Below are 12,664 nucleotides of genomic sequence, written 5' to 3'. Positions count from 1 at the left end.
TCTCATGTGTCAGTGTTCAGTAGAGCCTTGAGGCAGCTGGTCTCTGGTGAGTGTCCTCATATCTCTGCTTTTTCTGTTGCTCCTCGTCGTCTCCTGCGTTTTCATTTCTATACTGTCTTCTCTGTGCATCACTACGTCTCTTAGGGGAGTGTTGTTTGTACCTTGGTATTCCTTTTTTATTACCGTTTGGCTGCTCAGCTGTGTCCTGAGCTAAGAACTTGTTTTCTGTTGCAGTCAGTTTAGTACAGATTAAAGTAAAATTCAAGAAAAGACTTCAATCATAGCTACACGTCTGTACCTTTTGGTGTTTCCATGTCGAAATTGTTGTTTAGAGCTGGGAAGCACTGCAAGACGGATCACTGGCTCCACCAATATTTTTGGAAAGATGTTAATCTTGTCTGCCACAAACTCCTAGGCCTCAACCTGAGACCTGCTTGTGTTGCTTCACAGACACTCTCAAAGTGTACAAGCTAATTAAACAAGCATGATATATTTAGAAGTTTAAATAAAGATGCAAATGTTTAGAAATATAAATAAAATCAAGTTAGAAAGTCTGAATCAACACAAAATCATTTGAGGTAGCCAATATTAGCAGCAGATATTAGCTTATCACAAATATATTCGTATTGGTGTATATGTTGGCTGACAAGTACACAGAATTTGCAGTAAATGCCAGAAATATGTTTGAGGTAACTTTAAAACAGTGATGCCATTACATAGTTTGTCCACCAGGGAGCACTGACAAGTTCTGACTTATTTTTCAACTGTAAAAGATCCTCCCAGTATAAATCTTAAACCCAGTATATGTCTTGGTCTAAATTTAAAGGATTCATATAAAAAATGTTTGCATATGTTATGTGTTTATGTTAAAATTGAATGTCAGTCAATATATTGTTATCAGATTTTTTTAAGCTCTCAAATATCAATATGGATCGTCCTCAAAAGTCTGGTATCCGTCCTGCTCAAGAAACAAACATAAACACAAAGTCTGACAACACTCCTCCAAGACTCACAAGGGCTCATTTATCAAAAAGACTATGTGGTATAAAACCTTGAATTGACAGAGCCTATATTTTCAAATCTTTGGCTTGAATTTGTAAAGATAAATGAGTCCTGTCATGCTTTGCTTGGTAGAGTTGCATGAAAATGACCCCAAATAAAGTCATGCCATCTCACCCCAGCGACCTCAATATCACAGCAGGTTTGATGCACCGTTCAGAGGCTGGTTGCTTGCTCTGAAAATGACCCTGCCTCTCCGCCGTGCAGGAATGGCCACTACTGGGAACCTTTCTGAAGAGCAGGTGCACTGCTCCATCTGTCTCGACGTCTTCACCAACCCCGTGTCCATCCCCTGTGGACACAACTTCTGCCAGACCTGCATCCTGGGATACTGGAAAACCAGCCCTTTGTACCAGTGTCCTATGTGCAAGAAGTCTTTCCACAAAAGGCCTGATATTAGCATTAACACTGTCCTGAGGGAAATTGCAGAGCAGTTCAAGGAGATCAGGGTTAGAAGTGTGGAAGGGACGGTGAGCGAGGAGCAGGAAGACGTGAAAGAAAAGAAGTGGACGATGGAAAGAAGGAAACAGGAGGATGAGGAGAGGCTTTTGGAGAAAGATCAGAAGCAGCAGCTTCTGGAGGAGCTAAAGCAGAAGCAAGAGGAGGAGAGGAGAAAGAGAGAGAAACCAGGAGAGAAAAAGCCACTACCAGAAGAGTTACCCCCGCTGATCCCCCCTGTGTCAGCACCCAAAACCTCCCCTCCACCGTCACCCCAAGCCACAGCTCAGGGGCCGCCACCGCCTCCGCTGCCCCAAACATCACCCCCACCCTCACCTCAAATCCCTGCTTCTCCAGCTCCTCAAACCTCACCTCCACCTCCCTGCTCTTCACTCCTACCTCTGTCCTGGGAGGAGGTCCTCTGTGATGTTTGCCTGGGGGACGGCAGGCCAACAGCGGTCAAATCCTGCCTCGTGTGTCTGACTTCCTACTGCGAGGAGCACCTGAAATCTCACTCCGCCAGGTTCACCAAGCACAAGCTGATAGAGCCCGTCGCTAACATGGAGGACAGGATGTGTCCGAAGCACGAAAGGCTCCTGGAGCTCTTCTGCAAGAAGGATCAGACCTGTGTGTGCGTGCTCTGCACTGAGACGGACCACAGGGCCCACTACACCGTCCCTGTGGAGAGAGAATGGACAGAGAAGAAGGTGAGACTGATCAAATATTTGCCATACGTAGAGCAGCGTTCGAGGTAGAAACCTTGCATTAGAAACCCACATTAGCTGACATTAGCTGGCTTTATCCGTTGTTCTACCAGAAGAGGAGCAATGCGACTCCCTGTTATGTGTTCTTAGCTGGCTTGTTAACGTCAGCTGCAGGCATGCGGACATTCAGGAGTCACCCAACTTTGTTCAGAGTTTGAGCTGCGGTCGAGCCTGTGTGCAGTCATTGAGGCTAAGCTAGCTGATAGATGGCCAGTAAATCCCTTCAAATTGAAGGGCTTTTTAAACCATAATGTTTTGTTTTCTATTTCTACACATAATTAATGCAAAAAGTAATGTTATAATGTTTTCAATTAGCAGTGTATAATAAGTAACTGATTGCAGTCCTCGAGTATCTTACCCAACACTGGTTATGTTATGAAGCCTTGCACTCGACTTCTTCTATGACAAAGTTAATGTAGATTAGCCTAGTTTATCTAACTCATCTTCCATGTTCAATTTGCTCTATATTCAAGCAAAAATGGCCATGTTTGTGTACAAAATGTGTCTTTTCTCCTCATTTGACCTTCTGTCCTCACTAAACTGTTGTTTTTCAAGCCCAAAACATTGATAGAAATTTTAAGAAACCCCCAATATTCCTGTGTCATGCAATATTGTTGTTGTCACTGTTAGGCTGTTGAATGGCTCACCCCAAGCAAGATTATTCACTCTTCCAGAGAGCAGCTTCAGCGCTCAGGAGTGTTTGTACGACTTACATCTATCGTCACGAAAGTTATTTCCTTGATGGAGCACAAATTTCGTGTATTCATATCAGCAAGCTCCATGGGCAATGCCACATGTGTTTGTCTCTAAAACCAGGGAAACAATCACAACTGTAAAAGTAAATATAGAGATGTGTCTCAAGTTGTCATCATCAGCCTTGTTGGTGTGAAATCATGTTGTGCAGGCGCAGCTGAAGAGGACAGAAATAGACGTCCAGCAGATGATCCAGGACAGAGTGAAAAAGGTGGAGGAGATCAAGCACTCTGTGGAGCTAAACAAAGTGAGCATCAAATACACACCGCTGTCACGGAGCTCGCTGGTACATCAGAGTATTATTCAACGTAGATTTTGTGTATTTGGTCTGTATTTCCAGGCCAGTGCTCAGAGAGAGGTCGAGGAAAGCGTGCAGGTCGTCTCTGAGCTGGTGCGCTCCATCCAGAGGACTCAGGCTGAGCTGGTTTTGTCCATAGAGGAGAAGCAGAGGCAGACGGAGAGGTGGGCTGAGGGCTTCATCGCTGAACTGGAGCTGGAAATCGCTGAGCTGAAGAGGAGGAATGCGGACTTGGAAAACGTGGCTCGGACCGACCACATTCACTTCTTAAAGGTGAGAGAGCATTTTGTATGTGGATCATTTTAGAGTTAAATACAAATTTGCTATTTGAGCTTTTACTTTGACAGCTTTTTTTAAGGCGTAGATCTCGATTTCAAATTCCAATCCATCCATGATTAAGACGTTTGGCGTCTCCATTTCATGTTAAGGGTGCTTCTCTAATTAATACCAGAGTTTCCATTCCAAGAGGAGAGCAACTGTTTTTTGTTGTTTTCCTCCACTGTCTAACTAAAGGGTATAATCATGGTCAAATTAACTATTCCATTGGCTTCCTCTCCACCATCTGCTTTGGCAGGAGAACCAGAGACCTTTTACATTATTTGTGCTGTGAAAACAGTGCCCTCTTCCTGTTCTGAAGTGTAGTGCAATCCAAACATAATTTAAAACACACTGTAAACTGGAGGCTGCCAATCATTTTGGAAATAATCTTATAATCCTGTTTGTTTATAAAGTAGATAAATAATTTAACATTCGTGTGATGTTAAAATCATAAATGGTTTATGTGTTTGAAGAGGAGTCCAAAAGAAAAACAGCTTCCTGATAATTATTCCTTAAAGCAAAATGTGGATATGCTGTTGTTGTCATTTCTTGTACTTTCTCTCTCTCTCTCTCTCTCTCTCTGTAGAGCTTCCCAGCCCTCAGCACTCCTCCTTCTGTCAAAGACTGGTCTGAGACCAGTGTTCCCACTGACATGTGTGTCGGCATGATCAGGAGATCCGTGTCCAAGCTGGAGGCAACGTTACATGAAATGATCGACAAACTGGCAGAAAGTGGTAGGATTTTCTTTAACATTATCAGAATCAGAATCAGAATCAGAAATACTTTATTGATCCCCGGGGGGAAATTGTACAGTACCGAGATTCTTGTTATACATTATAACAAGAATCTCTTTTATATGTTTCTTTCATTTAGATTTTAAAATAAGAACGTCACCAGAATAAGCTGGACGCGGTATCTTAAAATAATCTTGTCTTTTGTTTTTTACAGAGATCAAAAAGATTCTGAAATATACAGGTAAACTTTTTTACTTTTGCATTTGATTTGATCTTTTCATCATCTCGAAACTCTCCAACAAAATAAATCCTTCATTACGTCTTGGGTTTCTGCAGTGGACGTCACTCTGGACCCTGACTCAGCCAACCCGTGGTTGCAGCTTTCTCAGGACAGACATCAGGTGAGACACCTGGGTGCATGGCAGGACCTCCAAGACCACCCCAATCGCTTCGACACAGTGGTCATCGTCCTGGGCCACGAGGGCTTCACCTCAGGGAGACATTACTGGGAGGTCCTGGTGGGGGACAAGGATGACTGGTACCTGGGCGTGGCCCGGTCATCTGTCAACAGAAAGGGCAGGATCTCTGTAAGCACTACCCAAGGGTACTGGGCTCTGGCCATGAAGAAAGACCAGGGGTACCGGGTGTCAACATCCCCGCCAATACTGCTCCCCCTCAACCCCAAGCCCAAGCGAGTGGGTGTGTACGTGGACTACGAGGAGGGGCAAGTGTCCTTTTATGACGTGAGGGCTCGGACCCATATTTACACGTTCAAAGATAAGTTCATGGAGAAGATCTTGCCCTTTTTCTACCTGTACTGCTGCGACAAAGCCTCTGATACCATCGTGATCTGTCCTGTGAATGAGAAAAGCCTGATCAAGCAGAGCTAAGGACAAGTTTGACGAACAAAACTGAAACCCTGTGTTTTATGTTTTATGTATATTTATTACATGTATAGTGTAGCTCAACGAATATATTATTTGTACACCTTATGTATTCATATCAGCTCATTGAAGCAACACAAAGACATTTTGGAAAATACACTTATCCACTTACCGAGGGTTAGATAAGAAGATCGATACCACTCTTATGTCTGTACACTAAATATAAAGCTAGAGCTAGAGTCTTTTGTTAGCGTAGCTTAGCATAAGACTGTGAGCAGGGGGAACACAGCTAGCCTGGCTTGGTCCAAAGGTAAAAAAACATCAATTTACCAGCACCTCTAAAGCTCCCTAATTAAAGGAATAGACTGACATTTTTGGAAATAAGCATTTGTGCTTTCTTTCAGAGAGTTACACATGTTCAATTTCTCGCCGAGTGCTAGATAAGAAGATCGATTAAACAAACATGATATGACTTGTTAATTAGTGAACTAATGCTGGTGCTGGTAGGCAGGTTTACCTCTGTTGCCCCTGTTTCCAGTCTCTATGCTAAGCTAAGATAACCGGCTGCTTTATATATATACCATATGACAGTGGTATTGATCTTCTCATATAACTCTCAGCAATAAGTGTATTTCCTAAGAATGAACTTTTCCTTTAAATGCATGACATGTCAAAAAATGTTTGCAAATGTTTGCATGTTGATTTCTGATCAACCGTGACAGATGCAGCAAAGGTTGTATGCTGAAGAGAGGTGTGTTTATGATTTATAACAATAAATGTTCTCTCAAATATTCCCAAATGTCTTTATTTCTGGCTTCTTGGACTTCTGGAAAATACTTTCAGTTTCATTTCAGCGAAATGATGTCACTTGATCACACCCACTAACGCTACCACACTGGCTTCTCAGGGCTCGTCTGTAACCACTTCCATTTCCATGTAAGAGATGATGAGTATTGAATTGTTTTTGGTGCCACAATTATTGCGTATGGTTTTGCATGTGAGAGACAGTCTAGGTCTCTGGAATTTACAGAAGAACTTCACAGAGTCAGGTGAGCCATTCTTCCAACTACTTCTGAATTTCACTTAATTAAAACAAATGCAGAACTGTAAGGATGTTATGTAAGATTAAGATGTGCAAGCTGATTCACATGAAAATGAGTCATCGGGCGGGTCAGGATCTGCATTGTAAACAGCCTAAAAATAGACTTGATTCCAAAGATTTAGTTATGTTTTTGGCTCTTTCTTTCTACTTTCTGTATGTATATTCAGTATAAGGCAAAGGCATTGTGTTATGTCATGTTACACATGGTGTAAAAAGCCTGAAACAACAGATACATTAAGCATATAAATCACATTTTCTCCACCAGAGATTCCATAATGTCGTCATTCAGTGTCCTTGCTTCATTACCGGAGGATAGTTTCCAGTGTTCGATCTGTCTGAATGTCTTCAGCGACCCGGTTACAACACCTTGTGGTCACAACTTCTGCAAGACCTGCCTCAACGAGCACTGGGACAAGAGTGGTTTATGCCACTGCCCGATGTGTAATAAGAGATTCCACATGAGGCCTGAGATCTCCACAAACATGGTCATCGAGGAGATTTCAGTCCAAATAAAGAAGAGAAAAGTTGAGACACTTCAAAGCATTTTTTCACCGTGGCAGGTGAAGTGCGATGTGTGCACAGGGATGACGTTCAAGGCCCTGAAGTCCTGCCTGGTGTGTCTGACGTCATACTGTGAAGCCCACCTGGAGCCTCACCACAGAGTTCCCCCTCTGATGAGACACAAGCTGATTGACCCGGTGGAGAACCTGGAGGAGAGGCTGTGCAAGAAGCATGAGAGGATCCTGGAGCTGTTCTGCAGGGATGAAGAGGTCTGCATCTGTCTGCTGTGCAGTGAGGCAGACCACAAATACCACGACACGGTGCCTGTTGAAGAAGAAGGGGCTCGACAGAAAGTAAGAGAGCTTATTTTGTTCAACGCCTCACAGAGTAAACTGAACGGTTGATCACTTTTATTGTCTCGAAATTCTTTATTTTAGGGAAATATTGAGTCAAAGAAAGAAAACATCAAAGTTATGATTGAGGACAGACTGGAAAAGATAAAGGAGTTTACAAACTGTGCTGAAATGAGCAGAGTGAGTACTGGGAAACGTTATGCACATGTACTATTTCACACTTAGTACTATACATCTGTGCTAATGCCATGCTTTTGTTTTATTTGTTATATTAGGAAAAAACAAATAAAGAGATTAATGACAGCGATGAGCTCTTCAATACTCTGATGAATCACGTGCGAGTGACGCAAACTAAACTCAAATCGAATATCGAGGAGAAGCTCAGAAAATCACAAGACAAAGACGAAGCGATGATTGAGGAACTGCAGGAGGAAATCATCCAACTGCAGAGGAAGCACTCTGAGCTGGAGGAGCTCTCGCAAAGTGACGACCACCTCCACCTTCTGCAGGTCAGTCGACACTCACATTACTGGTCTGAGATGACGTAAGGAAGAGAGACGAGGATAGATCAAGGCAACAGTATTAATTATATAATTATATATTTGAAGCAGTAAATAATGAGGGACCCAATCAATTTCATGAGGGCAGATGATATTTAAAATAAGAGAAATTACATGCAAAAATGCTGTCAGTTGTTGAATTTCCATCCATTTAATGTGTTTTTTTTTCTTTTTCAAGCTCAGCTGAGCGTAAAAACATTTTTGTAATGTTTTGACCTTTTGTTTTTCAGCCTTTCCACTCAGGTTTTTATATGTGCAAATTGAAAATGTGCAGGAAAAACAGGTGGATGGAAACACACTTAGTGTTCTTGGCCCTTAGCAAGTTGACCAGAAACCCAGAAATATGATGTATTCATTAAAGGAATAGTTTTATATGCTGTATGGGAAGTACGCTTGTTTGCTTTCTTGGTAAGAGTTAGATGAGACGTTGATACCGCGCTCATGTTTGTGTGGTAAATATGAAGCTGCCGACAGCAGCTGGTTAACTTAGCTACCAGCATCTCTGAAGCTCACATGATGTACCTTGTTTGTTTAATCCATACAGAAACGGAAGTGTAAGAACAACACATTGGTTATGTATGCACTGGACTATTTCTTGGCCAGGTGCAGAGAATTAACTCTCAGCAGGAAAGCAAGTAAACTTATTCCTCAAAATGATTCATTTAAGGAGACAGTGACACAGTGTGTTAAGACACATGACTACAAGAAAATGTCTGCTTGGGTGGAGCCGGTTGGGCTCAAAAAAAGATTAAATATATGACTGTGCCACTCATGACCACGAGTTTGTGAATCATTTCAGACTTTCCACGCCCTGAGCACCATATCAGGCACCAAGAACTGGTCCAAGATCAGGGTTTACTCAGACCTGTGTATGCAGACGGTGAGGCGAGCCATGTCTCATCTCGTGCACACTTTCCAATTGGAACTGAAAACTCTGACGGAAACGGGTAAATATCTGCTGCCTTTGCTTAATTAGCGAAGATGTGTGTAGTTTATGAGTTTCCCACAACTGTAAGTTATGAGTGAGACACTTTCAGACACTCGGGATATTTAGATTGACATGTCAAAACATAAATCCACAACAAAAAATATATTTTTAGCGTAAATACTTTTATTGTATGTACGCTGCAAGCAGCAATTCCGGGGGCCACATAGTCGGGGCGTGCTCCTCCACCTGCAGCTGGTGTGCTGCTTTATGAGAAGATCTCATAAAAGTGTAGTGAGTGGAACTATAAGTAAGAGGATGACAAAACCTATGGACAAAGCCAAGAGGAGGATCCCATTCCTAAACAAACGGTTTTCCTCTTTCTTTGCGAGCCGAGCAGGAAAGTCCTTGACGTGAGTCTGCAAAGACTGGACAATGGCTGCGTCCACATCTGGATCCTGTAATATTAGCATAGACTCCAGCAGGCGCCTACCGCCGAACTTCTTCTGCAGGTCTTTCACCACAGCCTTGCAGATTTTCTTGGTGCTCTTCACGTCCGGGCAGAAACCTTCAGTGATAGCGAGTCCCTCCATGGTCTTGTCTATCAGGACCTTGGTGTGGGTGACCCACTCCTCCTGGCTGCGGTTCTTGAGAGCGTTACACTTGGTCAACACTCTCACCGTCAGCAGGGAAACGAACAACCGGAGCTGTTTCTCACTTTCTGTCTTGGTTGAGGACTCACAACCAGAGGCAGAAGGACCAGCGGACTCCGTGGATGTTTGAGGTTGATTCATGGTGGCCTCAGAGCAGTTTTCCTTCTCGAGGATTGTCTCTGGTGTCTCTTTTTCAGACATGGCTCTTGTTTGTGGTGTCTCAGTTTTCTAGGACGCGTACTAGTCTGTAGAAGTTCTGTAGAGTTATGCTGAGATGTAGTCCTGATGTAGGAAACTTTGTGCTCTGATGAGATTTAGATTCTAGAACCCCAACGTGACGTCACAGACACACGCTCACAGACGCACAAATCATAATAAATAATAATAGTACAAAAACTAAAAGTGATTAACAGACACAGCACCAGTATAACACTGATTTTGATCTGTATAAGCAGGATAATCAGCTTCTACTTGTGAATATGACAAATGTAACTGTTAAGACAAGAGGTCGTCAAACCTCTCTTGACTGTGGACCAAATATGGTGTTACCTACATCCAACACAACTAACACCAGTCAGCAGTTTGAATGGTCTAAAATCACTTACTTATTTCAACATTTCTCCGATATATAAATGTGCTTTAAAAGAGCCAACACAGCTGTAACACCAAAGGTTTTCAGTGCTTAAAGTGTTTTCACTTTTAGTGTTGCCTACCTTCTTCATGCACCTTGCCAGGTTTTGCCAGAACCCCAACTCGACTGTGGTTAAGGTTAATGAGAGGCTGAGGCTCTAATTCAAGTGGCTTATTTGTCTCTGTATGACATTATTAGCTACTGCTCTATTAATAGTAGGGTGATTAGCTTGTGTTGTGAATTATTTTTTGGTAACCATGCAGCTTGTCATGGATGATCCCTTACTTACTTGCCAAACTCATGTCATATTCATATATTGTCTGTTATTAATTCATTAATTGACACCAGGGTTATGTCTTCTGAATTAAGAAAGTAAAGCAGTTTGTTAGCATTGTACATGAGCGAGAGATGGAGCAGAAAGTTAGAGGGGGTGGTGTTCCTGTGATGTTGTTGTGTTTTCACTTTTTACAGAACTGACCAGGATGAGACAATACAAAGGTAAGATCATGAATACATTAAATAGACTTTTCTTGCTGATTAAATTAAGTTATTATTACTACAGATGAGAGCTTTAACTGAGCTTAATGTCCTCAGAGTCAGTCACCTTTGACTCGGCCACTGCTGGTTGCTGCCTTGTGGTGTCTGAATTTGGGAAACGTTTGAAGTTCTCAAAAGCTGCAAGCCCCTCGTCACCTGATGGCTTAGAGAGGTTCGACGGTCCCATGATCTTGGGGACGAAGGGCTTCGCCTCTGGGCGTCACTACTGGGAAATCCAAGTGGGCCTGAGAACCGACTGGGATGTCGGCGTTGCCAAGGAAACAGTCTCCAGAACAGGGAAGATCACTCTGAAAAAAGAAAATGGCTTCTTCGCCATAGGAAAGAGGGGTTTAGATTATCATGTTCATTGCACATCTTACACGGCCATTCACCTGAGTCCCAGGCCAAGAAATGTAGGAGTGTATGTGGACTACATGGAAGGCAGAGTCTCTTTCTATGATGTGGATAGGAAGCTGCACATTCACTCTTTCACAGGAGAATCTTTCACAGAGAAACTGTTACCGTACTTCTATCTGTGCAGCAGATACAAGAAATCAGAGCCTTTGATAATTACCTCTATGCAAGATCACGCATTCCTCTTTTCTCGCTTTTTTCCCCTCAAACAAGCTAAAGAATAACTGAACAGCTTCAACATGTGGAGAAACCCGAAGCACAGACCTGTCGTGGCTATCGTTACGGTTGCTTGGATAATCTGTGTTTGGTGGAGGAGTTTAGCAAACAGTCAGTTCACATCAATGATTTGCCTCCATGTCACGGGGTCATATGTACCTTATCTCTTGATAGAATTACACAAAATCTATCAGGTTACAGTTTATCAGTTCAATACCTCCAAACTTCAGAATGTATATGTGTTGAAGTTCAGAGCCCCTCCTCCTTCATTTCTTCTTCTGTGGTCCCTAATATTTCCTTTTGTCCCTTCCCCTCTCCCCTTTTCGTACGATTCCCCTGTGGGAGAGGTGGGTGTCGCTTCTTTTTGCCCATTTACTATCCTAATCCAGCTTTATTTCTCGTATTGTTTTGTTTACATTTTTGTTTCCCACAATGTTATAATGTCCCAGCCTGTTAAATTCATTTCAACTAACTGGCACTTAAAAATAGTTGTTTTAAGAGTGCTGCTATCTTAAGGTTTTGGAAGCAAAGCTAACTTTTGTGTCGGAGCTGGAGCTGTAAATATAACACGGCGGTTGTATTTCCCCATTTCTTTATCAGAATAAATGGAGGTGAAGCACAAAGAGATCGCAGCGTCTTTGTGCCTAATTTATCAACACAACGCAGAAATCCACCGGTTACATCCACGCAGCTTACACTGCCATTAAAATGAATGCAAAGCATTCTTTATCAGGTGAAGGTGTAATCAATACAGTATATCATAAATGATTTTGAAATGCTGCCATCACATGACAACTTGTTTTTCTTTCATTTTAATGTCATTCTATGAACATATGTTGACTTTCTTCATTAGAATAAAAGTGGATTCAAATATGAACACGTGTGTTTGCATTATTACTCAAATAGACATATTTGGTGGTTTTTGCCACCTGTTCTATCAGGTATATGTGGGTTTGAGTCCAAAAGAGCCACCCACTGCTGTCCCGGCAGTGATAGGTGTGTCTGTACCTATATAGAGGAGGAACCAACCGATAACACGACACTGTCAGAGCCTCAGGAGGAACAAGCTGCTAGTTGCCCCAGAAAGGTGGTGAGTTTAATAATCTACTTTTCCTCCAACCTGTGTTACTTTTGGACCTTGATATGGATGTATATAACCTCTGTAAACAGTAACGACCTGCTTGAGTGTGTGTATCAGTTAATTCACATTGTCTGCCTTATAACTCTAATTTAACCCTGTAAAGCCCGAACCATGAAATAAGTGTTTATTGAACCTTCTGACAAATTAAAGAAAAAGAGATGAAATATCAATTTGCATATATGAGTTTTAATTTGTATCATTTTTGTACAAAAACATATAAAACACAACATTTTTAACACATTAAACTTTGAGTTTCAATGCCATCCTTTCTCACATCAGGGGGCACACTGGGGGGGGGTTCCTCCTGCTTCTGGAGAGGATAGTGGTCTGCCACACTTGATTTAGCCCTTTCCTGCACTTGTGAGAGAGGTGCCAACGGCCGC

The 12,664-nt window shown here is 42.3% G+C and overlaps 2 protein-coding genes across 2 annotated transcripts; both read left to right on the top strand.

Moving 5' to 3' along the window:
• Window positions 1-1,268: 1,268 nt before the first annotated feature.
• On the top strand, window positions 1,269-5,254 carry LOC139306239 (E3 ubiquitin-protein ligase TRIM39). The gene is made up of 7 exons (XM_070930189.1): window positions 1,269-1,529; window positions 1,911-2,204; window positions 3,166-3,261; window positions 3,355-3,585; window positions 4,217-4,364; window positions 4,579-4,605; window positions 4,701-5,254. The coding sequence occupies exons 1-7, from the start codon at window positions 1,269-1,271 to the stop codon at window positions 5,252-5,254; spliced, it is 1,611 nt and encodes a 536-aa protein (XP_070786290.1).
• Window positions 5,255-6,625: 1,371 nt separating this feature from the next.
• LOC139306238 (E3 ubiquitin-protein ligase TRIM39-like) lies at window positions 6,626-11,148 on the top strand. The gene is made up of 6 exons (XM_070930188.1): window positions 6,626-7,204; window positions 7,289-7,384; window positions 7,480-7,713; window positions 8,564-8,711; window positions 10,445-10,471; window positions 10,568-11,148. The coding sequence occupies exons 1-6, from the start codon at window positions 6,626-6,628 to the stop codon at window positions 11,146-11,148; spliced, it is 1,665 nt and encodes a 554-aa protein (XP_070786289.1).
• Window positions 11,149-12,664: the final 1,516 nt, after the last annotated feature.

This window comes from Enoplosus armatus, chromosome 23 (assembly GCF_043641665.1).
Source record: "Enoplosus armatus isolate fEnoArm2 chromosome 23, fEnoArm2.hap1, whole genome shotgun sequence".
NCBI lineage: Eukaryota > Metazoa > Chordata > Actinopteri > Centrarchiformes > Enoplosidae > Enoplosus > Enoplosus armatus.
The sequence above is the reverse complement of the archived record's forward strand: the minus strand, read 5'-3'. Positions and strand labels throughout refer to the sequence as shown.

Excerpts from the sequence above, each read along its gene's own strand:
- LOC139306239 (XM_070930189.1), top strand. The coding sequence starts at position 1,269 with ATGGCCACTACTGGGAACCTTTCTGAAGAGCAGGTGCACTGCTCCATC. Across the intron at positions 3,262-3,354 it reads ACTCTGTGGAGCTAAACAAA|GCCAGTGCTCAGAGAGAGGT; the intron begins GTGAGCATCAAA and ends CTGTATTTCCAG. Across the intron at positions 3,586-4,216 it reads ACCACATTCACTTCTTAAAG|AGCTTCCCAGCCCTCAGCAC; the intron begins GTGAGAGAGCAT and ends CTCTCTCTGTAG.
- LOC139306238 (XM_070930188.1), top strand. The coding sequence starts at position 6,626 with ATGTCGTCATTCAGTGTCCTTGCTTCATTACCGGAGGATAGTTTCCAG. Across the intron at positions 7,385-7,479 it reads ACTGTGCTGAAATGAGCAGA|GAAAAAACAAATAAAGAGAT; the intron begins GTGAGTACTGGG and ends TTGTTATATTAG. Across the intron at positions 7,714-8,563 it reads ACCACCTCCACCTTCTGCAG|ACTTTCCACGCCCTGAGCAC; the intron begins GTCAGTCGACAC and ends GAATCATTTCAG.